We start from the raw sequence: 26,330 nt of genomic DNA on the forward strand, positions 1-26,330 counted from the left end.
TTTATAGTGCTCCTATAATTTTCATTTCTAATACGGGCTTAGGGAGACATTGTTTCTCCCTTAGTATGTTGTAAGAGAGTAATGACTATTGTGACAATAAGGGGTTGTGAGAACTTTGCAAATATACTTTTGTTCTCAGAATGGGGAATGGAATGAGGTTCAGAAGTCTGTAATTTATCCAAGTTAAAGAAGAAGAAAATTGTCAAGCCATTTCTGGTCAACCTTTTAAATAGACTCTGCATTCAAGTTTGATTCTTGATCATCTGACGCTTGTGCCGCTGTTTGAAACTGTGTGCTCTGGATTTTTTGTTTATGCCAGTGCTTTATTGCTTTCAAAGAGCATGCTGCTCTGAGCTGTGATGCTTTGGAGGGAAAGGCGACAACAGCAGGTTGTGTTTGTACTATAATATAGGTGGGGCCAGAGATACTTAACCCTTGGTTAGACTCTAGAATATGCTTCTGGCTGTTCATTTGAACACTTACTAGCTCATGTTAAGAAGTTCAAAAAGCCAGTGTGCATTTTCAGGCTACAATAAATGAGGCAAAGTTGTCCTACTTTGTTAGTGATAAAGCAAACACTTCCACTGAGTTTTTATGTGTGCATTTAAGAGAGAGACCAAGAACTTTATGGGCTTCCTGTGTGGACCAGAGAAGCAGGATGTGAGCACATCCTGAGATTTTTATGTTTGCATTATTGGGAAGAAACTCAGAGGTCAAGTTCTCCCCTGCTACTAGAGATACATGTTGTCACAAGTCATACCCCAAACACAGGACAGGTTTCGCCCTTTTGTTTTGTTTTTGGTTTTGGAAACCAAACAGCTTACTGTCAAAATAGAGTCACAAAGGGCTGGGGGAGGTGGGAAACATTAGGCAGTAAATTCCAGGGCAACCTGGTTTACTCCCAGGACTGCAGCCACCAGGAACACCTTTCTTCTTTATCCAGGTAGAAGGAATATCCCCAAAGGAAGAGTGGAAAGCCTGTTTTCTGTCTTTTGTAGATACTTTTTAAAAACCAGTGTCATTATCTTTCACTGTGATGTGAGTTCCAAGGTCCTAAACCAGCTCCAGGACAGTGTGGAGGAGATGGCACATGCGAAAAGAGCTGGTGCTCACCCTGAACGAGCTGTGAACCCATTCACTCTGTGTGGTTAAGTCACAAGAAGGAACACATTTGCTGTGTCTTGGAGCGCTGTCTTACAAGCACCGTGGACTTGCAGTAGGTGGTAGAGGAATGGCATGCTGCAGCGCCCAGCCTGAGAGCCACCCTAAGTCTGGGTGACTGGAGCATTTCCAGGCTTTTGCTTTTACTCTCTTTAAGACTGTAGTTTACTACCACTGCCATCAGTGTTTCTTTGTGGTGACTATTAGCCATTGTTTGGGAATGTAAGGACAGTTGGTGCTGGGGTGGCAGGATGAAAGACCGAAGAGCCACATGGGTTAGGGAAACAGATGACAAAAGCTGTGAACTTGAAATTGTGGATTAAAGCAAAGCCAGGGGATTAAAATGTGTTTTCTTTTTCAAGTCTGCTAATGTGTATTATTATGGTTCTGGTGTGTTGTTTGTTTTGGTTTTTTCTTAGTGTGGGTATAGTGAGGGAAACTTCAGTATTCTTCACAGAATTAGGCATAAATCCTGAATCTCTGAGTTTGTCAGATTCACTGTTTTGGACTCCACTATAGATAGATACCATGTATAATATTACACATACCATGTATGTAACAACCACCACCATGGATATATATTAATCTGTTTTCTCAAAGCCTCAGGGATCACAGGAGATCAGTTACTTCTAGGGCAAAGGAGGGATACAGGTATTGATGGTATCTCTTGGTATCTCTAATGGCCCATGTTAAGAAGCTAACTAGGAACTAACACTACAATATGTACAGTCTCTGAGCTGACGTGTGTACACCCCACAAGCTGTTATGGACCTTCTAACCAGGATTTAAAATGAGAGACTCAGGATTGGTTTGGGTTGTTTGGTTTTTTCTTTAACATTTGTCAGTTTGCTTTACCCCATGTCTGTACATAGTAGGCCCATCGTTTGGCTGTGCAGTGTGGTTCACAGCTGGTAGTTTGATGAAAATGATCACAGAGTTTGAGGGTTGTTAAGGATTGATTGGGGGGTAGGGAGTGACAAGAATAAACTTTTCACTTCTTCTGAGAAAATCATGTGTTATGTAATAATTTTAGAATGATGAAGACATAGATATTTTTACAATTTTAAAATATGCTCTCCTGCCAGAGTATGAGAAGATTGACAGAACCAGTTTGTTTGCTCGCTATTTATAGCACTTGGCCATACTGGATTCAGAGAAGCAAGAGATCCAGGGAAGCTCGACTTAGATGGCTGAGTAATACGGGATGTGGTTCAAGGACTATAGAGCATGTCAGGCCAGTCTTGCAAACCACTTACAAGATGTGAAAGGTGATATATGGCCCACTTCATGTTCCCACTGTTGAGAGGTGTGGACAGACATTTTTGGCATTTGTCACATTCCCTCCCCTTGGGCCAAAGTCTTGACAATAGCCATTGAGGAAGCACATGGAGTGCCCCCAGCCCTGCCTTGGCCTGCCATGGGAAAACAGTCTTACAAGAATCACTTTCTAAGGGTAAGATGAGAGCCCCGTGAACTATTCTGAGCTTGAGTGTTTGCTGATGCAGAGCTAATTTTAGCAGGCATGTGTCTAATGTGGTCAGGGGTTCTGATTCATTGAACGTCCTGATTGATAGAGACAGTGTTCCAGTGAACGCTCTCATGGTTTAAATTTTCCCTCCACCCTGGTCCCCACCCCCAGATTTTTAAGACAAGACAGTTCAGCATTTTACCATTAAAGATCAAACCTTAGAGCTGGAGAACAAAGCAATCTTGTTAAGTGTACTGAGCCTAGTACTGCTCTAGGATGAGAACAGATACCACACCCCTAGCATCAACTTCCCGTTATTTGTATGCTGTAGAAAAGTAGAATGCTGAATATGCAGGGGAAAATCCCGTTTGGATATGGATTCTCCTGAGGTTTTAGTTTAGGATTCTTCCTTGCACCTTTGGCTTGTGAGCCTTTGCAGAAGGGGGCTCAGATTCTTAATGCTTCACATTCTGGGCATTACACAAACCCATTACTAGTATCACAAATCTTGTTCCTAACTTAGTTATCTTTTACTTAAGCTTATCTGTACTGCAGTTAATTGCCTATATAAAGCTCCCTACCACATAAAGTATTTTGCTCAATTCAGAGGAATTTCTCTGATTTGTGGAATGGAGAATTAACAAATGATGATAGCAGAATGGGGGCTTCTTGCTTGAGCTCTTAATGATTTATAGTCTGCTTTAAAAAATACTAATTGAAAACCTGGCTGTGCCTAGTGGCAGGAAACTGCACTGCAGTCCCAGAGGTGTGCGGTTCAAATCCACCAGATGCTCTGCTGAAGGAGGAACAATCGCCTCCTGTACCAGTCAGATCCAATTTGACAGTACACGCATTAAAGAAATAAATAAATATTTAAAAAAAAAAAACAACCTGTCCGTAAGGATTATTACTGCATCTTGCATCTTTCGAACACAGACTTATTGAAGGTGGAAGGGGAGGAAGAGGGAGAGACATCTATTCTAAAACACTTGTTTGTGCACACATTGTCTGTTAATAGGCCCAAACCCACCCTCCCTATGATTGTAAAACTTGGTAACATAAACAGGCCACATAAAGCCATTCGTATCTACCAGTCTGGCCAGGAAGCCTCCCGGTTTTTAGCCTATAAAATAACCACCATTGCCTCTGCTTTTTCTCTCTTATCAACCCGCTGCCTTGTTGCCGTAAAAATCGGGACTGTGTGAGGCCTCGGGTAGGAACTTACGGAAAGGGCTTAGCAAAGGGGATTCAATCTAAAGCCTAAGGACTCCCCCCCCCCTCGGAAATTCTGAGCAAGTCTTTAAAAAGATAGTAAAGTTAAAGGGCCTGGCGATCTACTCAGGGTGGGGTGGCAAAACTAAGAGCGAGCCACTGAAAACCCTGTGAGAACAGCTTTAGTCTGACACACGTTGGGGTGTTATGAGTTGGAGTCGGCTCCATGGCAGCTGGTTCAGGCTTTGTTGTTAGGTGCCTTCAAGTTGACTCCGACTCAGAGAGAGGTTTATGGTCAGGAGGTCTCAAATGTAGCTGAAGAAAATCAAAACAACTGTAACTTGTTCTTTCTATCTTGTTAAGAGTTGAAACAAAGCATCAGGATTCAGCCAACAGTGACCATGAACATTCTTGAAACCAAACTCTCTTACGAGTGGAAGAAGATAGAAACCCAAGGAAGGAAGTGGTTTCTCTTTCCAGGAGCTCATGACCTACCCAGCTCAGGTGGGAGGAGGAAGTCAGCACGACAAAGTCACAAAAGAACGTGTCAAAGCAGCCCAAGAAGTGCTGGGAGCAGCCATGGCTGCCGTGGGGCAGAGTGAACAGTGGGCTGGGGACACCACATGGTGCCCCTTCGAGCACTGACTCTCAAACGTGGACACACATCACAAACACCTGGAACCACCCACACGTCTTCTGTAGGGCCTCGGAGTTTGAATCTTCTATCCCAGCTGATGCCTCTAGTCTTGGAGTCACACTTGGAGTGTGACTTGGACCATTGACTTGGAGAAAGTGATGCTTGAGTTCAGCCTAAGACAGGAGTATGGACTGGTGGGTGGAGGGAGCAAAATTCTTAAAAAAAGTTATGACATAACAAAAGTATGGAGACTCATGTACACTGGAGTATTGTTTCACCATAAAAAGTGAAATTCTAAAACATGGCATGGCTGAAAACTAAAGTGAAATAAGCTAGACCCAAAAGAATGTTACTCCATTTGTAGGAATATATTGTTATTGTTGTCAGGTGCCATTAAGTCAAGTAGGACATATAGTGACCCCGGAAACAGATCTAAAACCTTTCTTGTGCTATCCTTATCATCTCTGACACTCTTGTGATCACTGTCACATTAAGGGTCTTCCTCCCTCTCTCTAATGCGCCACCCTTCCAAGCATGATGTCCCTTTCCAGGGAACAGCCTCTCCTAACATACATGACCTAGAAAATGAGATGAAGCTTCGCCATTTAAGCAGCACTCAGGTTGCACTTTCTCCCAAGACACAATTGTTTGTTCTTTGGCAGTCCATTAAGCACTCTCTTTAACACCGCGACTCAAAGGCATCAGTTATTTTTCTGTCATCCTTACTAATTTCCAGCTCTCAGGTGCCTGGCATGTGACTAAAAAGACCATGCCCTGGATCAGAAGTGCCTTAATCTTTAAACTGACACCCTTGCTCCTCAGTAATTGGGAGAGGTCCCTGGCAGAGGAATACGTCTCCTGATCTCCTGACTGCTGATACCAAGGTAACTGTCTATTTGTGTTTTATTTATTGACCATTATTTATTGACTAAAGGCACTCGACTGTGTGGATCCTAACGAACTATGGCTAACAGTGGGAAGAATGGGAATCTCAAAACAATTAGCTTATTTGAAACCTAGACCAAGTAGCTGTTGTGCGAACAGAACAAGAGAACACTGTGATTTAAAAAGGTGTCAAGGCTGTCTCCTTTCTCCAAAATAATAAGCCATCACATTATTTTAGGGGCATTCCTTCATTTATCTATGAGGATTTACTGGAGGGATATTGTTGTATGCTGTTGAGTCGATTCAAACTCATAGCAACTCCACATAAGAGGAGAGAACTGCCCCAAAAGGTCTCCTAGATTGTGGTCTTTATGGGAGCAGACTGCCAGGTTTTCTCCCATTGAGTGGCTGGTGGGTTCGACGTGATAACCTTTTGAATAGTAGCCAAGATTTTATCAGTGACCCATCAGGGCTGCTTTATTGCATTTCTTCCTCTACACATGTCTCCATTGCCACCAAGATGAATCTCACTGATCCTAGAAGACATAGTAGAACTCCACAGGATTTCTGATGAAGGCATTTCAGAGTGGCCAGTGAGTGTTAGCGGAATGGCCTGTAAGTTAAACCACTACACCACCAGGGCTCACTGCAGGGATAGCACAGTGGAAGTGGATGTAAAAGATACTGCTGAGGAAGAGTCTAGTAGATACAGCCACTAATTGAACAAAAGTCTCTGGCAGCCTACACAACCAAGAGAGGATAACATTGATGAATGAGACCTTATGAAGATTAAGCCCCTGTGTGCATCAGAAACTTTTTCTAATAGGGTAAAGAGCAATGCCATCTTAGAAAAGGGTCTCATAAGTGTACCGAATACTACAGGGCCTCCACGAGCAAAAGACTGACAACCCAGTTACAAAATGGGCAAAAGACATGGAAAGACTTTTCAGAGGAAGACATTCAAATGGCCAAAAGGCACATGAAGAAATCACTGAAAATTAAAATCACTGGCAATGAGAGAGAAGCAAATAAAAACCACATGAGATGCCATGTGACCCCAGTGTCAGGGCAACATTTAATGGAGCAGCAAGTAAATGTTGGAGAGGATGTAGAGAGATTGGTACTCTCATACACTGTTGTTGGGATTGTAAAACGGTACAACCTTTCTGGCAGGCAGTTTGGCATTTCCTCAAAAAGCTGAACAAAGAAATTCCATAAGACCCAGCTATTCCACTGCTAGGAATATACCCTGAGGGAAAATAAAATTGAGACTCAAACAGATTTATTTGTACACCAATGTTCATAGAAGCATTATTCGCAATAGCAAGAACAAGAAAACAGCCCAGATGTACCTCAACAAATGAATGGATGGAGAAATTGTGGAACATTCACACAAAGGAATACTATGTAGCACTCAGGAACAAAGATTTGGAAAAATACTATATTAAAGACGATAGAGACCATTAGGCTGAGTGAACTAACTCAGGACAAACACTGTATAAGACCATTACTGTACAAACAGAGTAACTAGTAAGATATACATGAAAGTCCAAAGGGGAAAGGGGCTTGAGGGGAGGGAAATCATGGGATCACAGAGTTTTTGGTGGGCAAAGGGAGAGGAGGTGAAGAAATTAGGAAAGATCCAATGGGGACTTGAAAAGATGAGATCAACGGTGATTACTTTTATAAAACACAATGTATGGGAATGATTGTATGAAACAATGTTAATGAAGGAATATGTAAAACTGTATTAATGAAACAATATATGCAAATTTTATATGCAAATCGATGTAAAATAAAATTTTTTTAAAGTGAAACTATGTGGCAGCCAAAAGAAGCTGGGGTTACAAAAGAAGCTGCTTTGAAGGAACCCATCCTAGGGGAGACTCAAGACACAAGTTAACACACAGTTGAGATCTGTGACAGGCTTCCTGAAGGAGGTGCTTGAACTCATTTCCAAAGTATTCATCACAGCCAGCCAACTGAACGGATGGTGTGTGTCAGAACAGCCAGGATCGGAGTGCACACTGAGGAAGACGTTCACATCCGAGCAGATAACAAGCACTGGCTGAGCAGAGTGTAAGGAGGGAATTATGGGAATGGTGAGAGCTGGCTAGCGACAGCATAGTGAAGGTCAAGTGTTCTCCACTGAAGATTTTCTCATTTGTGCTGTGCACTCAGGAACCCTCTTAAAGTCCCATGGGTCACTGAGGACAATGGAGATGATACATTTACAGGACAGGAGGCCTGTATATGGCAAAATGAGACTACAGCAGATTGGAGGACTGATTGGATATGGAATAACACTCATATGAGTGTAACTTTGGGCTGGTAAATGGTGGTGCCAGAAACAGGTGAAAGAGATGGTTTAATAAGGAAAATTATTTTTCAAATCATGAGTTTGAGACACTTGTGGCAGCTGCATGAACAGGTACACAGTAGGCTTTTGGGACACCAGTAATGACATCGGAATTAGACTGGGGAGTGATTAACGTTTTCATGGTTTTGAAATCATAAGGGTAGGTAAGACCACACAAAGAGAAGTGGCGCGTGTGCATACAGTCATCTGGGGACACAAGATCTGAAGCAGGCAGAAGAGGGGTGGGCCAAAAGTAAAGAGCAATTGGATAAAGGTGAGGAAGAACAAGGCCTTTGGAAAAATGGAGATCCGATCAACGGTGCTGACTAGAGAAGAGGCTGCTGACTCCCTTGGCAAGAGCAGTTTCTGTAGAGAGGTGGTGATGGACAGTGGGGAAGAGAAATGCTTCCAGCTTCTCACAGCTTGCAGACAGGTGAGGCTCCTGGTAAGAAGAGGGAGGCCAGAAAAGGGAGGCAGCTCACGAGGGAGATGGGGAAGAGCATTCCATTTAGGGGGTGCTGTGTTTTGGATATGTCTAATAGGCAGGTGGGATTTAAAGGTGCGAAGCGCAAGAAACAGGCTGGGTTAGAGGTACAGATTTGAGGGTTATCAAGTCAGACTAGGCAAAACCATGGTGGTAAGGGGAAGTAATTTAGGACACAGAAGGGTAGAAAAGCAGGCCAAATAATTACCATAAGGTAAGAATTCAGCACCATCCATAGAGAGCCCATCTACTGGCTCATCTGAGTTCCTGCTATGAAATCTGCTTCCCTGGGGCCTGCTGAGCTTAGAAGACAGATAACTGCTGTAGAAGTGGCTCCCTGGATTATTCCAGCTTCCAATTTGTCCTCCACCTCATCTACATTCTCTATTTAAACTCTGAAATCAAAATGGCATTTCACATTTTAATTACTGTTTCTTCGGGACTGATATCGATTGGAGTTTGGGGGAGACTGAGAAAGAGGGGATAAATAATGTATATTGCATTAGAACAGGTGAGGGAGAGAACTGTTTAAAAGGGATATATGATTAGGTATTATTGTCATGACAGGAGTCCATAATGAAGGCTGCATATTGGAGTGGACCTGGGGGGTGGTGGTTGTTGTTATGTGCCGTCGAGTCACTTGTGACTCATAGCGACCCTATGTACAACAGCCCTAATCCTTACTCTATCCTGTGCCAATTGCACTGCCTCTGACACACCAATCCCAATTACCCCAGTCACTGAATCAATCCACCTCATAGAGGGTCTTTCCCCCTTGCACCATCCCTCCACCGTCCCAAGCATGTTCCTCTCGAAGGACCTGTCCCTCCTTACAACATGTCCAAAGTATGTTAGATGAAGCCGCAGAATCCTTGCCTCCAAGGAGCAGCCTGGTTTAACCTGTCCAGGATGAATCTGTTTGTTTTCTTGGCAGTCCATGGTATATTCAATACTCTTCTCCAGTACCACAGCTCAAAGACATCAATTCTCCTTCTATCATCCCTAGTCATTGTCCAACTCTCTGATGCGTAACAAGTGATTGCAAAGACCATAGCCTGTATCAGACACACCTTAGTCTCCAGAGTGACACCATTGCTCTTCAGTACCCTGGAGAGGTCCCTAACAGCAGACTTTCCCATCGCAAAAGTTTTTTGTTTTTTTTTTAAATTTCCTGGCTGCTGGTGCCAAGAGTGTTTATTGTGGAGCCAAGCAGACTAAAGTTGTTAACAATCTTAATCTCTTCACCATCCACCCTGATGCTGCCAGTTGGTCCAGTGGTGACAATCTTTGTCTTCTTGACATTGAGCCTCAGTTCATACTGAAAGCTGCAGTCCTTGACCCTCTGCAGCAAGTATTTCAGGTCCTCCTCAGTTTCAGCAAGCAGGGTTGTTATCTGCATAACGCAGATTGTTAATACATCTTCCACCAATCCTGACGCCACACTTCTCCTCATAGAGCCCAGCCTCTCGGATAATCTGTTCTGCATACAGGCTGAAAAGGTATGGATATAGGACACATCCCTGGCATACACCTTTCCCAATTTTGAACCAAGCAGTGTTTTCCTGCTCTCTTCTGACGACTGCCTCTTGGTCCAAGCATAGGTTTTGCATTAGACCTGGGGGGGAGGGAGTGTATAACAATGGGGGAATTTTTCTTTTACTTTTCAAAGACAAGATTGCACTGGCTGGGGGGAGGTGTGAGCAGGGAAAAAAGTGCAATAATGATTGAATGGAAATCCAAAATCCCTGTAAAGTTTAATTAAAATTAATTTAAAAATTTTTTTAAAGCTTTGATTGCTTGACTAATGCAAAAAAAAAAAAATTACTGTTTCTTAATCCACTTCTTCTGGGGTCTGTTTAAGATTCAAAGAAATTTGAAGTACCTCTCCTCATGGTAGTTTTTAATGCAAAAGAAGTTTTTCCAAGAGCTAACAAGAGACCAGGTAATCTGCACTGAACCTGGTTAGTTATGAATCCGAAGAATTTTCCTCCTTGCCTGTGGGAAAGTTCATCACGTGGCAGTTAGGCCCTGGTAGCAGTGTGGATAGGCTAGTCAAGGACAAGGTGAAACAAAGCGGTAGCAAGCCTGAGGTTAGGGTGGTGGCATTTAGTGACTTGCCAAATGTCTTAAGTACATGGACAATAACACAGACATCATTGCTAACGTAGCATCTCTGGGGCCTGGGTGGTACTTAGATGCAGGGATCAGGGAAGATTCATCTATCATTTGCAAACTCTTGCCCTTTGCTTCAGTTGACTCGGGGCTCCATGCAGTGCAGGTTGCCCTCAGTGACTAAATGAGGGCAGCTGGGGAATATATGACAGTGACAATGTAACGTGGCGTGTCCTGGGCAACGTACATTTATTTGGGCAACTCCTAACCCCCTTATAGAACAAACAGATCAGAACCTTGCCTTAGCCTGCCCCATCCTCACAAGCTGACATGCTGAACCCACTGCTGTACTCACGGTGACAGTGCATCTCCCTGACCCTCAGTGCTTTCTGTAGCCCCCACAGCTCTGAAACCTGGGGAAATCACTAGGCTCTTGAAATCCTCCATAGAGACAGCAGGGAGCTTGGGTGGCAGAGTTTTAAGAAGCTGTGCTATAATCCCAAGGACGTGCAGATCAAGTTCACCAGCTCTGTGGAAGAAAGATGGGCATCTCCTGTGCAATTTACTGCCTCTGTAAACCCACTGGAGGCTCAGCTGCCAATCAGTTCCGGCCCAATGGCAACACACACACAGGCAGCAGCAAGAACCAGAATGCATCCCGGTACAGGTGCTCGTCAATGAAAAGTTTATTAGAAGGGCACTTAGGGGGAAGAGAAGGCGGGAGGACACAGATCTTTAACAATAGGGGTACAATGCTTAATCAGGTGCTCTGCTCTTAAGATACAAAAGTTAGAAAAAAAAATCTAAAACACTATAAATACGCACATGCTTTTTACAAAGGTAATAAAAGGTTGGGCTGGCCAAGAAGAAAAGGTAACCACCATCCTCCACAGCCTTCTCCCCTCCCTGCCACCCCCTTCCAGATGAGGGTCAAGAACAGCCTTGTCATGGGAGCACCCAGGAAGGGGAGTGAAGGCTACCTGGACAACGGTGGCTCCATCCCTCCATACAAAATGTTCCCCCCGGGGCAGGGCGAGGGGGCAGTTTAGAAGGACTCCTGGGGGAAGGTCCTGTGTCTGAGACAGAGCTGCCTGTTTGCACATGCTGCCACTTGTTCAGCCAGCCTGGGCTGGTGTCCCAACACTGAGCCAGGCAGCCACGACACCCTCAGCCGACATTCAGAATTGGCTGTGCCCATCTCTTCCCAGCCAGTGTCCTTGGGAGGAGAGACCTTTCCAACTTTCTTCAAAACATTAAATAGCTAACTGTCTGAATGGTTTTAAGAAATCATTATATAAATATAAAAACACCAGAATGCTAGAGTATATACACTTCAGCATTTAAAAAAAAGAAAATCAATGACACAATCACTGAGAGATATATCTCAATCCAGTTTCCACAACAGGTATGTTTAATATGCTAGATGTGTTTCTGAAAAGGTTCCTGTGTGCTCAGTCACTCTTTTTTTATTGCCTCACACCTAAGTTTCACTTTTAATCCAAAAATTTCCATCTGGAAAATGACCCATGACATAAGAAGTAACTGATGCTCCTTATAAGGGGGGGGGTGGGGTCGGGGATGTACACTGTGAAGACTGCAGGAGGACCTTAGGGAGAGTCCTACCAGGAGACGTTTATGCTACAGAAAGAAAACTGATTTACCTGTTCAAGGTGAGGTCTTCATCTTATAAAACTGAGATATACCTACCATGGGGTTGATCTCTCAACTCTGGCACTTAAAATCACACAGGAAGCAGCAGGGTCCAGCGCTGACCTCGTATCCTCCTTTGAGACTGTTAACCCCTTGGTAGGTGGCTCTGGGGTGATCTGCTCACTCTCCTGTCCTTATCTCATTAGGTCTCAGGGGATGGGCAGCTGTGAGCCCCTCAGAAATAATTCACGGAGCCTCCCAAAAGGCCACTAGGGGCTATGAATGAAGCCAGATGCCTGCCCTCTCTCCAGACTCCACACACACATGCACAACATGCATATGCTAATTAAAGAAACCCCCTCCCCATTGTGGTTTGAGTAAATTAAGCATGTGTCCAAATTCAAGAAAACTCCTAGAATATGCCCAAACTCTAGGAAGCCAAGAGAAGATGGAGGGGAAAACAAAAAATTCAAAATATGTCCTTTATAGCTCATGTCAGTACATTAATAATGACTTAAAAACAAAACAAAACAAAACCCACAAAACCCACAAACCACCACCAACAAAAAAAAAGAAAACCAGTCAGTTTTAAAAGAAAAAAACAAGCAGCCAACTAAGGACAATAGAGAAGCCACCCTCACATGGGTTCTTCCCAAGATAAAGAGTCAGCCTTCACGCCTGACAAGGGCCTGGTCTCAAAATGTCAGCTCTTCTACCGCCTGCCAGAAAGGTGGCCAACTGAGATGATGTCCCAACACAGGCCTGTAATCCAAGCCGACCAGGGCCGCTACCTACATCTGTCCTGGAAGGAGCTAAGTTGCTAAATAAAGTTGGCAAGAAGGAAGGGGGCAAGCTGAGAGGGAATAAAAGCTGGCCTCTCAGCGAGGTGCCGAGGCCACAGACACACCCCAAGGCTCGCAATTCGCAGGTCAGTGTGAGCACTGGACACAAGGTGCAGGCATCACTCCTGAGGACAGTGACACACGACACGTCCATCAGTCATCCCACAGCCTCAGTCACAGTTCCAGAACTGTTCTTATTTCTGCTTGTCCCTTTTAACTCTTTTTCTTGTTTGTTTAAAAAACAAAAGTTTTGGTTTTCGTGTATAAGGCCATTCATACAACAGGATTTTATAACTACAAACACTAGCTCTGTAACTTAAAAGGACACTAATATTACATGTGTCCCTGAAGGACCTACATACAGAGTGTTCTAGGCTGGCGATGGTACCATCTAACCTCTAAGAACAAATTTATATTCAGTGATGCCAGCAGTGGTCTTGCCTCGAATTTCCTCATAGGCCCTCCTCCTTGGTCTACTCTACAAAGAAATAAAGGGTTAAGAAGCCTTTAGTAAAAACACCACACGAAAAACGTCATGCCTCCTAGAGATAACCTTCAGGACTGTGCACCAAGGGCTCTGAGACTCCATCTGAACGCTGCCAGAGGTAACCATTGGATCAGAAAAATTAGGCAGCACCTGATGACAGTTCCCAAGTACCTAGAGGCTGCGTGCACCACAGGAAACCCTCACCGGGGACTGTGTGACAGGTGGAGAAGGCAAGCCCCTCAGAAACCCAAGCCCACTGGCAGCTTTTACAAAAGGCACCAGGATTGCTCCAACAGAAACCAATGGAATATGCAGACTCCAGGTCTCCGACCCTGCCTGACAGTCTTCTGGGAGCTCCCCGTGCTGTGAAGTAGCAGTCTACACACAGAACAGTTCACGGCAGGCACAGACTTCAGGCCTGCAGTATGAGGCCTCTTGGATGGAGTCAAGGGGTTCTGTACTGTCTTTGGGTTGTGTGTCAAAACTCCATAAAGAAGATGAGAACAAGTCTGCAAACTGTCCCTTCAGTCTTTCTGTGTTCTCAGGAGGCTTGAGGAACAGCTGTGCTACCTGGAGACAGGTAAAAGGAAGAAGGGAGGTTCAAGGGAACCCCAACTTCTCCAAATGGCATCTGAAAGGTCATCTCACTGGAGGTTTCTACCTGCCATTCTTCCCTTCACCTAGAATATAACAGGATTTCCATAGGAAATCCTTTTATTTTCCTGGTATAAATCCATGCAAAAATACGGGTTACATCATTTCATACAAAAACAGCAGCAAAGAATAAAATACCAGTTGCAGGTGGCAATCCTGTCTGCTGTATTCTTGGGGGGTTATAGGGGGGTGAAGAGGCCAATAAAAGAGGGCTTTTACTTCTTTTTCCAGTTGAAATTTATAATCGTCTCACTAATTGCCATTGGAAGCAGTACTTATTAGACACTGTGACTGCCAGAGTTGCCGCTGAGGGTCCTCTGCTGGGAGCAAGAGATCTCAAAGCCCATGGGAGAGATGAAGAAGTTCTTTGTACCAAGCCTTGAATTTTCAATGGTGTAAAAAATACATACATAAATTTAATAGCCCTTTTCATTCGCCTATGTTAGCCTAAGATTTTTCCCCTTCTGATGAACGGCTCCAGAAAACGTCAAGTGTCCCAAAGTGCTGGTACATGTCTTCTCCCATCCAAGCACTAACTAGGCCCAACCCTGCTTAGTTTCCGTGATCAGATGAGATCGGGAACATTCAGGGTGGTAGGGCTGTAGACGCACAGGTCTTCTCAAGACTTCACTTGAGGAGGAAGAGGTTGCTGGATTCCACTCCCATTTCTTGGTTTATACACCAAACAGAATTTAGTTTCTTTTGCTTTCCTGTTTTTCTTCAGATACCATAAGCATTTTAAAAGCTGAAAAAGGCCATTTACTATGTAAACCAATAAAGCCAGGTGCATCAGAAGGTGAAGTGAGCTGTTTCCAGGTGGCCGGGGGGAGACACACTCAATGGAGTGCTGCCTCAGCCCCAAACGCCTTCACATGACAACTGACCCTTGCTTCACGCCAATACTTAATGTAATTCAAATCTCTTTGAGATTAATGTGATAATAAAAACTATACAGTGCATATGCACGGAGCCGCAAAAGGTCCTTTCAACTTTCCAAAGTGAGAAAGGACAAATTTAAGAGAGTTTTTGAAAAAGAGTTGGCTCTTACCAACTTTCCCCACTGTCCCCTTGTTCCTGTTCTACTGAACACATTCACTGACCTCCCCCGGTGTGGGCTGGGGTGGTGAAGAGGGAGATACAAGAACGCCTCCCACCCCAAGTCAATCCAGCTTAGGAGGCACAGAGCTTGCTGGAGTGGGCTTGGCTGAAGTGGTGTTTGTCAAAACTGCAAGAGAGTCGGACAGGAGGTCTGCTCATGCCTATGTAGGAGTTTCCCTACCTAGGAATCCCTTCCAAGGAAATTTCCACACTCCAGCCCTGGCCAGAGGGACACTTCCTGTTGGCTGGTGGCATCTCAGATCACCATCACTGAAAAATAAGCCGACTGGAGGCAGGGGCAGGCGGTGAAATACTACCTGTTTGCTCAAGCCACCAGAGCCGAAGCCACTTCTTGTCTTTCAAACTGAGAGCCAAAGGGCAAATTGGTTCAGCAGATACAGCTGTTCGTAAAATCCTTCTCTGGGTTTGCCTTTGCATTTTGGAAAACAAGCTGGTGCCACTTGGGTTGAGGGAGAGAAATGTCTTCTTGACAACAGTGGGTTAAGCAGAGTTCTGGCTTTCTCCACGGCCACTTCTTGCCACCCTCCCTCTTCAGGCACAAGGTCTCTAGGACACGCTGGAACAGCGGATGCTTGGGGAGCCCATCTGGGTTAGGACCTTGTCAAGCCATTGCAAAGGACCATTGAGGTGCAGCTCAATCCAGCAGGGGGTACTGGTCACTGTCTGTCTCCTAAAAGAAAAAGGGGGAGATGGGACTTTAAAACATAGAAAGGAGCACATTATACCATTTTCTGCTCTGGTCGCCTGTTTCCTCTCAAAATCAGAAACTTTATTACACCTCACTGGTTATCCTAGCTTAAACTGCCAAGCCAAACTCCTCCAACCTGAGAAGGCTTTCAGGAAATCTTGAGAAGAAAGTAGTAAAGGAGACTCCTGAAGAGTTAAACATGAATGGTGAACTCCAAGGTGCTCCAACACCCCATAATCTTGAGAAGAAAGTAGTGAAGGAGACTCTTGAAGAGTTAAACATGAATGGTGAACTCCAAGGTGCTCCAACACCCCATATACTTGGGCCAGGCCTCTTTGGTTACCAGATGGCACCTGTACTTCTTTTATCTCTAGACCTGGACCCAAGCCCTATTGTTGTGTAGAGTTGGAACAGACCAATAGCTGACCCTCTGGCCGGTTTTCAGAGGCAGTTAATCACAAGGGAGGAGATTTGTCCATCCTTCTCCTACAGAGCAGCTGGTGGCCTTGAACTGTGTGCCTTCAGGATTACAGCACAGCTTCTTGCTACTAGGCCACTAGGCCACAATGGTGCCTGTCGGTCTGATTGAGAGGTTTGGGACGCGTGCTTTAAAAAAGCACCAAGAGAGCCCTCATGTAGTTGGTTTCCAATGTGCTGATACAATTCCCATCTATGGCCTTATTTTGGAAAATCTTACAAGCAGAGCGAGCCATGGAACAATTACTGGAAAAAACCAAGGCACGCCACACGTTTCTTTTCCCCAAAGCACTTCGTCTAAGTCCAGGCTGGTGGGTGACGCAGCCCGCAGGCGCGTTCCCAAGGGCTCCCACTGAGCAGAGGCTATCTGCTGTAGCTGGAGGGCCAGTGCCAGCAGGAGGTGAGAGGCCCGGGCCTTGCGCCCTGCTGTCGGCCACCTCACAGAGAGCGGCGCTGAAACCTTACTCTTCTTGGCCCAGGAGACAGGAGAAGGGCAAGACTTCTGGGAAGGGGCCGCACCTACCAGTTAGGCTGCCGTGCAGCACTGCCAGGCAGCGGCAGGGTGGGCCACCCGGGACAGGGTGTGCTGGCAATGTGTCCTACATGGTAGTAAGGATCCCCAAGGACAGCCTTCGGCCATCAGGGAGCCTCTCCCAGCACTCAAGTTCCCAGGAGCTGAAGGGCTACAAGGCTACACCAGGCCCAGGAAGCTGTCCAAGGGCACCACCCTCCTCACTTGACCTACACATCTGCTCAGTACAGCGTGTTTAAAAGGGACCTGCTGGCCTGGCCCATGGATATGGGGTGCCTGAGGGACCGCGCATGGTCCATCAAGATATAAGGGCAAATAGACCCTTCTCTTGATCTTTCCCATTTAAGTCTATCTTTAAATACTTTATATATATATATATATAATTTCTTTTTACTTTTTCCCCCCCTAACCTTTTACTCATGATCCCTAAGTGATTTAAACCATAGCCTAGGCTAGAAGGTTGGCTAAAACATTTCCTTGGCGAGACCTTTGGGCCTGAGCTAATCTCCACGGGCCATTCTAATTGGGCTGTGTGTCCTCCTGAGGTCCAACTACTTGGCTGGCCCAGTCAATCGCTAACCCTGAGTCTGAAAAAGACCCCAGACACCCAGGTGTTATGTTCCCTGGCACGACGGGGCAGACACAAAGGAACAGCAGCTGAAATAGGGTAAATGGAAGAGAAGGATTTTACGGAGCAAAATCCTCTAATGAGAATCTGACTTTCCATAAGTCATGCTCATCTGGATTTCATTATAAACGGTGGCCCAGAGCCAAAACTGAAATGGGTTTGGCCTGGGTGCAGAATGACTGCAAAACAAAATGGATTCCAAACATCTGGAAAAATGAAGCGAAAGGGAGAGTTACTCGCGAGGCGCTGGCTCCAGCTGCCGTGTGGGTCCCTGTGCCTCGGCAGCTGGTGGGGAGTGGGGGCGGAGAGAGGCAAGTGGGGGAGGTGGGCAGGGACCTGCCTCTCTTGCTTGTGTATTAAGAAAAGGAACACGATTCTATAAACCAGAACCAGAGTAACCCAACAAAAGCCTTCCACAGAGCAGACCAGACCAGGCCAGGTGGCCCCCTGGCTGGGCTAAGGGCTATGTTTGAAACCAGTCTCAAAAATTCTGGAATTTTTTTTTCCCTTTTCCTGGGCAAGTAAGCTAAGTATCTAGGCATCTTTATTTATGACTACTCAGATCACCTCCTCTCTCGCCTTGCCTTTCAGCTTTACTATCCTAGATCCTCAGAATCCACAAGTCTGAAACGGAGCCTCTGAGGAAGGGAAGGGACAATAAGATGAAGACTTAACTTTCTGGGAATGGTCAAGTTAACACCTTCTGCTCCAAGTGAAGACAGGGGTGAGAAGGCCAGCATAAAGTCTGAGGCTCTGCTTGTCCACTACTGATGGCCTTCACGATGGCCACCTTCCCTCTCAGGGTTGTTAGGAGGATGACATGAGACGTGTATGTTTAAAGGACTTTCTGGACTGGGAGGTGCTGGATGAACATTGTCTGGTCGGCTTCCTCATCACCTGAGCGCCACCTTGGCCCTCTAAGCTTGCCTGGCTGTGGCCTCTCCCTGGTCCTGGGATTCCTGGTCCCCACAACACCATGAATAGCCCTGACCACATAGCTCCAAACTGACCTGTACTCTGCCCCCCAGCCCTTGACGAAGCTCATGCGGATGGTGCACATGCGTGTCAGCTGGTACACGGCCTCGAAGCCCTGGTTGACAGACTGAGCTAGGAGGGCAGCAAACTCCTGGTTGTTGAAGATCTTCAGGTTGCATCCTGACAAAAACAAAACAAAACAAAACCAGCACCTGTGAGTGAGACCAATGTCTTGAAACAAAATGGCTATGAATGTTGAATGGAAAAATTATATTGTTCTCTTATATTTTTACCCAGTCTGTCATAAAAGTTAGAAAGAAATAAATCCAAAACAGTGTTTGTAGGGATAACTAACTCAATGCCACTGAGCTGGAACTGACTCATAGCTGACTTTCTAGCAGGATTTTATAGTCTATAAGTATCATGAGAGAAAAAGACTGCCCATTTTTCTCCCATGGAACATGCAGGTGGTAGACTTGAAATGCCTGCCTTTGGGTTAGCAGTGAAACTCTTTACCCGTTAGGCTTTTATGGGAATGGAAAGGATTATCATCTGTTGCTTTTCTCCTAGCTAAGGTGATCCCTAAGATCACCTAGAAAGGCACAGGTCACAGGGTTGAAATGGCACTCCACACCTAGCACCATGCTAGTAACAGTCCAGCTCATGCCTCACCACCTCACTGGGCAGATGCAGCTGTGAGGGGAGAATTAAATGCTGGCCTGCAGATTCCCAGCCTCACAGCTCTAGGGAAAGCCGGCAAGAAAGAAGGAAGGGTGGGTGATAGAGCACAAGAGAGATGGTTTACAGAAGTGAACCCCACCCTGAACCAAAGGAGTCAAAGCAGCACTCAGGAAATAGAGACAAGGTGGCCAGGCCGGGGTGCCTGTGTGGTTCAGAGTATGGCTGACATATGGGGATGGAGGTCTGCTGGGACAATCAACAAGAAAAGCCAATGGATAGCTCTCCACAGATGACTTCAAGAAGCTACTTATCACAGGGTCCCTGGTCTCTTGCACCCAGAATCCTCTAATGAGTTTGTGCTGGGCCAAGAGGGAGCCAGAGATTCGGGCCTCCTGGGTCAGGGTGACATTCATGGCAAATGAAGGTGTGTGCCTCTTTCTCCACACAGTAAAACTCAAGACAGGCAGAAATAAGGTTTAAAATAACCCCTCTTGTTTGAATTTTAACGGCCTGAGTGCCAGGAATTGGTCAGCCAGAAACTATAAAGACAAAAGCACATGCCGGAAATGCCCCAAAGGTGAGCTGAGGTGAGGCTGGTTAATGAGCCAACTGTGGGCTCCTTCCCCATCTGCTGTGTGGACCTGAGATGGGTCCTTTCTCCTCCGTCTGAGTCTTCTGCAATATGAGGGACTGTACTTGGGGGTGGGTGTCCTCAGGACTCTGACATTCTGTGATTCAGAAACAACACCTCAGCAAACCCAGTCCTCAGTGGGAAATAATGGGGATGGGGAAGAGAGTGGGCAGAATGCCAAGAATGTGAAGGCACTTCCTCTTGCTTTCTCCAAGGGTGAGGGAGGAGGAGCAGGGCCAAGTGGGGTTCTGATGTCCAGCAGAGCCCAGAGGCTGAGGAGCACTGGACTCACTTGTCTGCTAGTCAGCCACAGCCCGCTCTGGCTCAGCTGCTGCAGCTGTTAAGAGATTGATTTATCAAATTTAAAAGATAGGGTGAAGCCATACTCCTTCTGCCTGGGCAGAGTGACCTTGTTTAGAAATAGGCTCTTTGAAGCGGTTATCAGTTAACCTCAGAGGAGAAGACGGCCATGGGAAGATGTAGCTGTATGCCAAGAAACACCTGGAGCTGCCAGTAGCTGAGATAAACAGGATCTGCCCCTGGAGTCCACAGAGAGGGTGGCCTGGCCAACACATTGGTTTTTGGCTTCTTGCCTCCTGAACAGAAAGAGAATTCCTTTTTGTTCTCAGAGGCCACCCACTTTGTGGTACTTTGTTATCACAGTCCTAGGCAACGAATCCACTTTTATGTGTCCTTGGGCACATACCTTCACCCCTCTGAACCTGTCTCTTAAGTTGTGCAGGCAGCACAGAGAAGACTGAGTAAGAGCAAAGATGTAAATGCAACCCTGTGACCAGGACCCAGAAGCGTGGGGTACTGTATCATTTCGGACTTCACTCAGTTTAAAAGCCTACCCCTTCTCTGTGATCTGCTACTTTGCTGACAGGAGAGGGCCACGCGACAAGGGCAACAGCATGACACTGGCCACACCCTGCCTGTCCAAACCACTGAGCCGGATACACATTCTTAAAATACAGGTAGGATTCAGTGACTCTCCAGAACAAAACTCAAATTTTCTCATACCCATTCATTATGCTCTGCAAACAAAGCATAATTGTTTTTCTCTCTGGTCACAATGAGATGCTCACCCTGACCTCTGTCCCCTCTGCCTATATTTCATCACCATTGTTCCCACCCCTCCATCATCCTGTGCATCAAATCTACCCACCCATCAAGGTTCAAATGCTGTGGTATTAGCCAACTTGTTAGCTTTTTTTAGCCCTTAGTTAGGCACCTCTGGTCTCCAGCTACCTGAACTGCAGACACATGGTTTTGCAAATCAGCATGGCCTTGCAAATCACCAACAGCTCTGGGACTAGGATAAGCCAAAGAGTGCTTCCCACACTGAGCAGCAAGACTTGAGACATGCAAGGCAATGGTGAGAGCGTGTCCCTGGTGGTGGAGAGACTGTGGCACTGCAGTGGACAAATAGTGGCAAGGTATGACCTGAGGCTTCTTGCATTTGTGCTGGCCACAGTTAAAGATTTGGCTGTTCTTCCTGGATGTTTGAAGGAGAAGCTAACTTATAACTGCTCTGAGGCAAACCTTGCTAGATGATTTGGTTATAACTACTTTGAGGCAAACTTTGACGGATGATTTGGATTTGGCTGCTGAACTGAAACCAGAGTCTGGACTAATAGAGGAATTGTGCCTTGAGCATGCTTGGCTAAAACTTGGGTTTGCATTCAGCAAATTATTTTTGCCTCTCTTACTCACCAAACTCTTTCTCTAATAAACTCCACTCTGGGTACCATAACTGTGAGTCTGTGTCAGCAATGAATAAAAGAATCTCCTACTGTTGGTGTGTTTCTAGAGGAACCACGGGGCTGGTCTACAGGCTCTTTTATCTGCTTTCTGCTCTGGTGCGGTGAGGGTTATGCTGTTCTTACTTCCTCTGGACCTCTCAGAGAGACAATTATGACCCAGTGCCCCTAAGTTTTGTTTTTTCCTACAGCCTTACAGCTAAATGTGCCCTCCCTTTATTGAACCCCAAATAGCCCTACCTGTGGTGCTTAGTATCCCTCCCTAGTGTTAAGTCACCATGTCTTTAAGGAATGTAATGTCTTTACTGGCCTATAAGGTCTAAGATGACATGCCTGCTGCGTAATGAATGAATGAGTGAATGAATGAAGCTATAACGTTCCCGCAGCTACAGACACAAGGCAGTGAGCATGATATCTGCTGGTTAAACGCTTATCTGTTAGATGCCGCACCTGCTCCCTGGGGGCTCAGGGAAAGCAGAGTTGAGATATAGTTAGGCACAGAGAAAACACAACCAATCTACCTCCAGGTGTCAACCTGACGAGGAGAAAAGGTCAGAAGGATGAAATGTCTCCAAGGCAAACACTGTGGGGGAAGGAGGTGCAGGGTGTGTTTGGAGGGGGAAACGGCATTACCTGGTGGAATCTTGCAGACGGTGGCCGGGTGCCAGCCATAGCGCTGGTTACAGTTCGGAGACTGGACAAAAATAGCACTGTCACTGAGGCACTCCGCAAAGACTTCCCCTCCGATGTAGTAGAGCCTCACGCCTCTCCCTACAGAGATTCAGATTAGGAGGGGTCAGGGCATCTCTACCCATATACAAGGACCCAGAGACCACCTGAGGCTGGCAAAGGGAGGCCAAACAGCAGCGATGCTCCAACTGGTAGCTGCTTTACCAACCTCATGAGGTCAGTGCTTAAAACCCACAAACAGGTGACAGGTAAGGCTGGATTCCCAGCACTGAGGAGACTGATGACAAGAGAAAAGAGATCACACTGAGGCAGATTCAGTAAGAACCTCAGCCACTGATGAGTCATGAGACTAAATAAATGGGGGGAAAAAAACCAAACAAAAAAACCACAATGAAAAAAAAACCCTCTTCCAGTCAATTCTGAGGGATAGTGGCCCTGGAGGACAGAGTGTAACTATTATAACTATCCTGTAGCATTTCCAAGGCTACAAATCTTTATGGAAGGAGATTGCCCATCTTTCTCCTATGAAGCATATCTGGTAGGTTTGAACTGCTGACTTTCTGGTTGGCAGCTGAGTGTTTTAACCACTGAACCACCAGAACTCTTTCAGTCAAGTTATTCACCCTGTCAGCCTCAGCTTCCTCAATCATAAAATACACACCAAATAGTAATAACCATGTGAGCCAGAACTCAACAGGAACACCAGATTTCCTTGGTATCACAAGTTTTTTGCCTTTGATAGGGTGAAGTTTTACCTAGCTTTTCCAGCTCTTTTTTTTTTATTATTCTTTTTTAAATTTTTATTTCATTTCATTTCATTACTTTTTTTGTGTGTACCGTCACACAGGAGGAGATTGTTCCTCCTTCTCCAGCAGAGCATCTGGTGGATTCGAACTGTGTACATCTGAGATTGCAGTGCAGCTTCTTGCCACTAGACCACCAGAGCTCGCCGCTTTTCCAGCTCTTATTTCATAGAACATACTTGAGTTCCCCTTTTTAAGTTTCCACCTTATAGAGGTTGTGACTTTCTCAAGTTTTATTGTACGATCTACCACTCAGGGTCATTGAAACTCAAACTCACAGCTGTCAAGTTAGAGCTGACACGTACAGCTAAGCCTCCACTGGATTTTAAAGGTTGTAAATCACACGGGAAGAGATGGTCCTAGTTTCTCCACAGGTGGATTCAAACCACTAGAGAAAAGAGGCCATTGAGTTAGCAGCACAACTCTCTATGGGCCATGGCACAATAAATGCCTTGTAAGTATTAGCACCAGCAGCAGCAGGGGATGCAGAGTGAGATACTAAGGCACACAGAAAACCAGTCTGGTTACCTTCAGGCCGACAATATGGCAGTCACCATCACTGTTGATGCTTTCACGACCACCAAGGTTGCTGATGTTGCTGGTACTCCTACTATGTGGGAGAAGGATGGGCAATCTCCTCCCATGTGACCTACTGCCTCTGAAAACCTGCTAGAGGCTCAGCTAAGAGTTTATCTTGACTCAGCGGTACTCAACAACAACAACAACTCCCATTACAAGACCCTTTCCCACTGCAAGATTCAGAGATACATTCCGTAAACCTGAGTCATCAGTCTCTGGGAGTCAGTCATGGCAGGGACAGCTTAATGCTAGCCTCTCTTCTCTTCTCCCACAATGCATTTTTTTAAAAAAACATTCCATAGGTTTATGCTATTTCCTTTCTCTTCATCTCTTAAATTCACCCCAGATGGACAGGAATTATTTTTAAATTGGTTCTGTAATCCGAACAGTTATATAAACACTCGGACAATGAGCTCTCTGCTTAGCCAGGGGATGTTCCCTTCTCCTGCAGGGAATGTCCCATTCCTGCTCCCAGGGCAGAGGCTCCTCGGGCTGGAGAAGGGAGCCAGACAACACAGGCCCGAAGGCCAGTGGGACGGAAACCATGTGATGCTTCCTCCCCAGCTTCCCAGACTCACTAACTTCCCCATTTTGGGTCCAAGGCACTTGGCATCTCAGGGATATGCAGAGCACTGGGGATCTCAGGGATATGCAGAGCACTGGGGATCCATGTCCACAGAGAGGGCCCTGCCTTCATCATCTCAGTCGAGTACAGGAGGCAGAGATGGGGCCATGGAGGACCCAGACCAAGATACAGGAAAGTTCCTTTTGAACTTATTTTGAGAGATTATTTGAAAATATGGAATAGTATAAAAATAGTAAATACACCACTCAAAATTAGCATCCTTTTAAAGTAAAAATATAGAGGCATGTAGGAAGGATGCAGATTGGGGGCCTGGAGTAGTTTCATCCTAATGTAATGTGTAGCCTCTGTAGCCCTCTGGGAATCAGGCTATTTCCTAGAAAAAGGAGTGTGTCAGCCTCAACCAATCTTCCCGAGAAGTTTCTCTTTTTAATTATAAATTCCCTCCTTCCATAAGAACAGGAGTGCTCTGGTTTTAGTGGGGCAGAGGCCCCTGTGCTGCCCTGTCCAGCTCTAGGGCTCACCCCGGAGCCCTTTGTCAATGCTGGGGGCCCCAGCCCAGGTGCATCACACTAGCTCTACAGCCTTCCTAAGTTCTGACATTCTCTAATTCCGTGACAAGATGATCAGCACCATAACTTCAGAGTGATGCACAATGTAACCCAAATGATCCACAGACAGCAGAGCTTCAGTTTCCCTCACTCAACAAAGTGATCTTTAGTGCAGAAAGCCCAAGTTGGGTTAACCTTGTCTTTCCATCTTTTCTAATTTTCCCAGCATAAATATGTACCCATTAGCCTATGTGTACTTTACATGTATTTTTACGAAAAAAGTTATATATGTTATCTTTCTCATAGATTTCTCTCTCTTGTCCTATTAAGTCAAGTGTCTCCCTCTGTGGCCTCCAAACCTTCAGAGTTCACATCTTTGAGTAGGAAAGACTGAACATCATAAACCTCATACGCCTGGCCCCAAAAAGGGTAGCATGGAATTTGGGTGTGGGCCAGGCAGTGAGTTCCCTTCTTAATTTCCAGTAGGCGACATAGCTCCTCCAAGGCTGGGAGCGGGGTAGGCGGGGCTTGCTTTCTGGCAGAGGTAACACTGGGGTTTTGGGTGGAAGGGAAAGGGAGGGAGGCAGGGCTCCCCTACCGATATGTCTCCTTGTGAGCTCCACTGCAGCATTCCTGTTGACATTGGACAGCAGCCCGAGGCAGAAGCGCTCCGAGTTGGATGGGTCGGTGAAGCCATCCACGGTCATGGATGGCTGCGAGGCGTGGAAGGTCTCCCCGACACGCTGGTTCAGCTCATAGTAGGAGATGGAGCACCAGAAGGCCGGCTCGCAGTAGGTGACTGGCTGCAGGTCTGTGGAGACAGGTCAGGTGCTGGGATTAGTGGGTCACCCTGACCCCTGTTCCCTAGATGGGACTCCTGGATGCTTGGAAACTGTTAGTCCATCTCTTCAAGGGCATTCATAATCCATGACCTCTGTACCTTTCAGGAAAACAACTTACACAGCCAAATGGGACAAGGTTCTCGTGTGTGTTTAGAAAATGCTGGACCCTTGCCACTTTATGTATTCCCAAGAGCCACTGAATTAACTTATTTTTAGATTACCACGGCTCATTCTTACCTTGCCTAACTTTGATAAGGACTGAAACTGGTTTGAATGGGCCAGGCACCAAAAATTCCCAGACAAATGCACTGGATGCCTTGGGGTGTCCCCCTTGTGAAGCAGGCCACACCTTCTACATAGATCACGTTCGGCCACTCATTCAAGGTCTCCGAAGTAACACATACTAATCTGTCTTCAAAAGGACTTCTTAGCATTCAACTCTCCATGGTTTTGAGGCAAACCTCTAAGCCTGCTGAATTGCCATTTCCATGTTTGTAAAGAAAGAGAAAATCCTGGAAGCACAAGTGTGCTTGGGAGAAGCAGCATCTCTGCACGGGAGAAAAAGGTGGTGATGTGCTTCCCTATGTAAAGATTACAGCCTAGAAAATTCCATGGGGAAGTTCTACTCTGTGACGTGGGGTGTGAAGAGTGGACGACTGACTTGGCAGTACAAAGAAGAAAGGCTGGGCTAGCTCAGCGGGATCCAATGTGTGCTCAACGTCTGTGAATCCACATGCTCACCAGGCAAGGTCTGCCTGCAGACCGAACCCACACCCATGTCTTTTATCAGAAACACTATCCCCTGCCCAAGTGTTTTCAGATGCTGTTTTAGGTCAT

At 45.9% G+C, this 26,330-nt stretch overlaps 1 protein-coding gene across 1 annotated transcript in view; it reads right to left on the reverse strand.

The window, feature by feature from the left end:
• Nucleotides 1-15,284: 15,284 nt before the first annotated feature.
• Nucleotides 15,285-26,330, reverse strand: part of SMAD3 (SMAD family member 3) — a 147,863-nt gene continuing 136,817 nt past the window's right edge. The window contains exons 6-9 of the mRNA XM_006886630.1: nt 25,250-25,462; nt 22,079-22,216; nt 18,406-18,550; nt 15,285-15,740 (exon numbers count right to left, since the gene is read on the reverse strand). Coding sequence (XP_006886692.1) covers nt 15,617-15,740; nt 18,406-18,550; nt 22,079-22,216; nt 25,250-25,462 — 620 coding nt within the window. The 3' untranslated portion in view covers nt 15,285-15,616. The remainder of the gene's footprint in view (nt 15,741-18,405; nt 18,551-22,078; nt 22,217-25,249; nt 25,463-26,330) is intronic.

This window comes from Elephantulus edwardii, unplaced genomic scaffold (assembly GCF_000299155.1).
Source record: "Elephantulus edwardii isolate Elephantulus edwardi_28Jun2011 unplaced genomic scaffold, EleEdw1.0 scaffold00050, whole genome shotgun sequence".
Classification (NCBI taxonomy): Eukaryota; Metazoa; Chordata; class Mammalia; order Macroscelidea; family Macroscelididae; genus Elephantulus; species Elephantulus edwardii.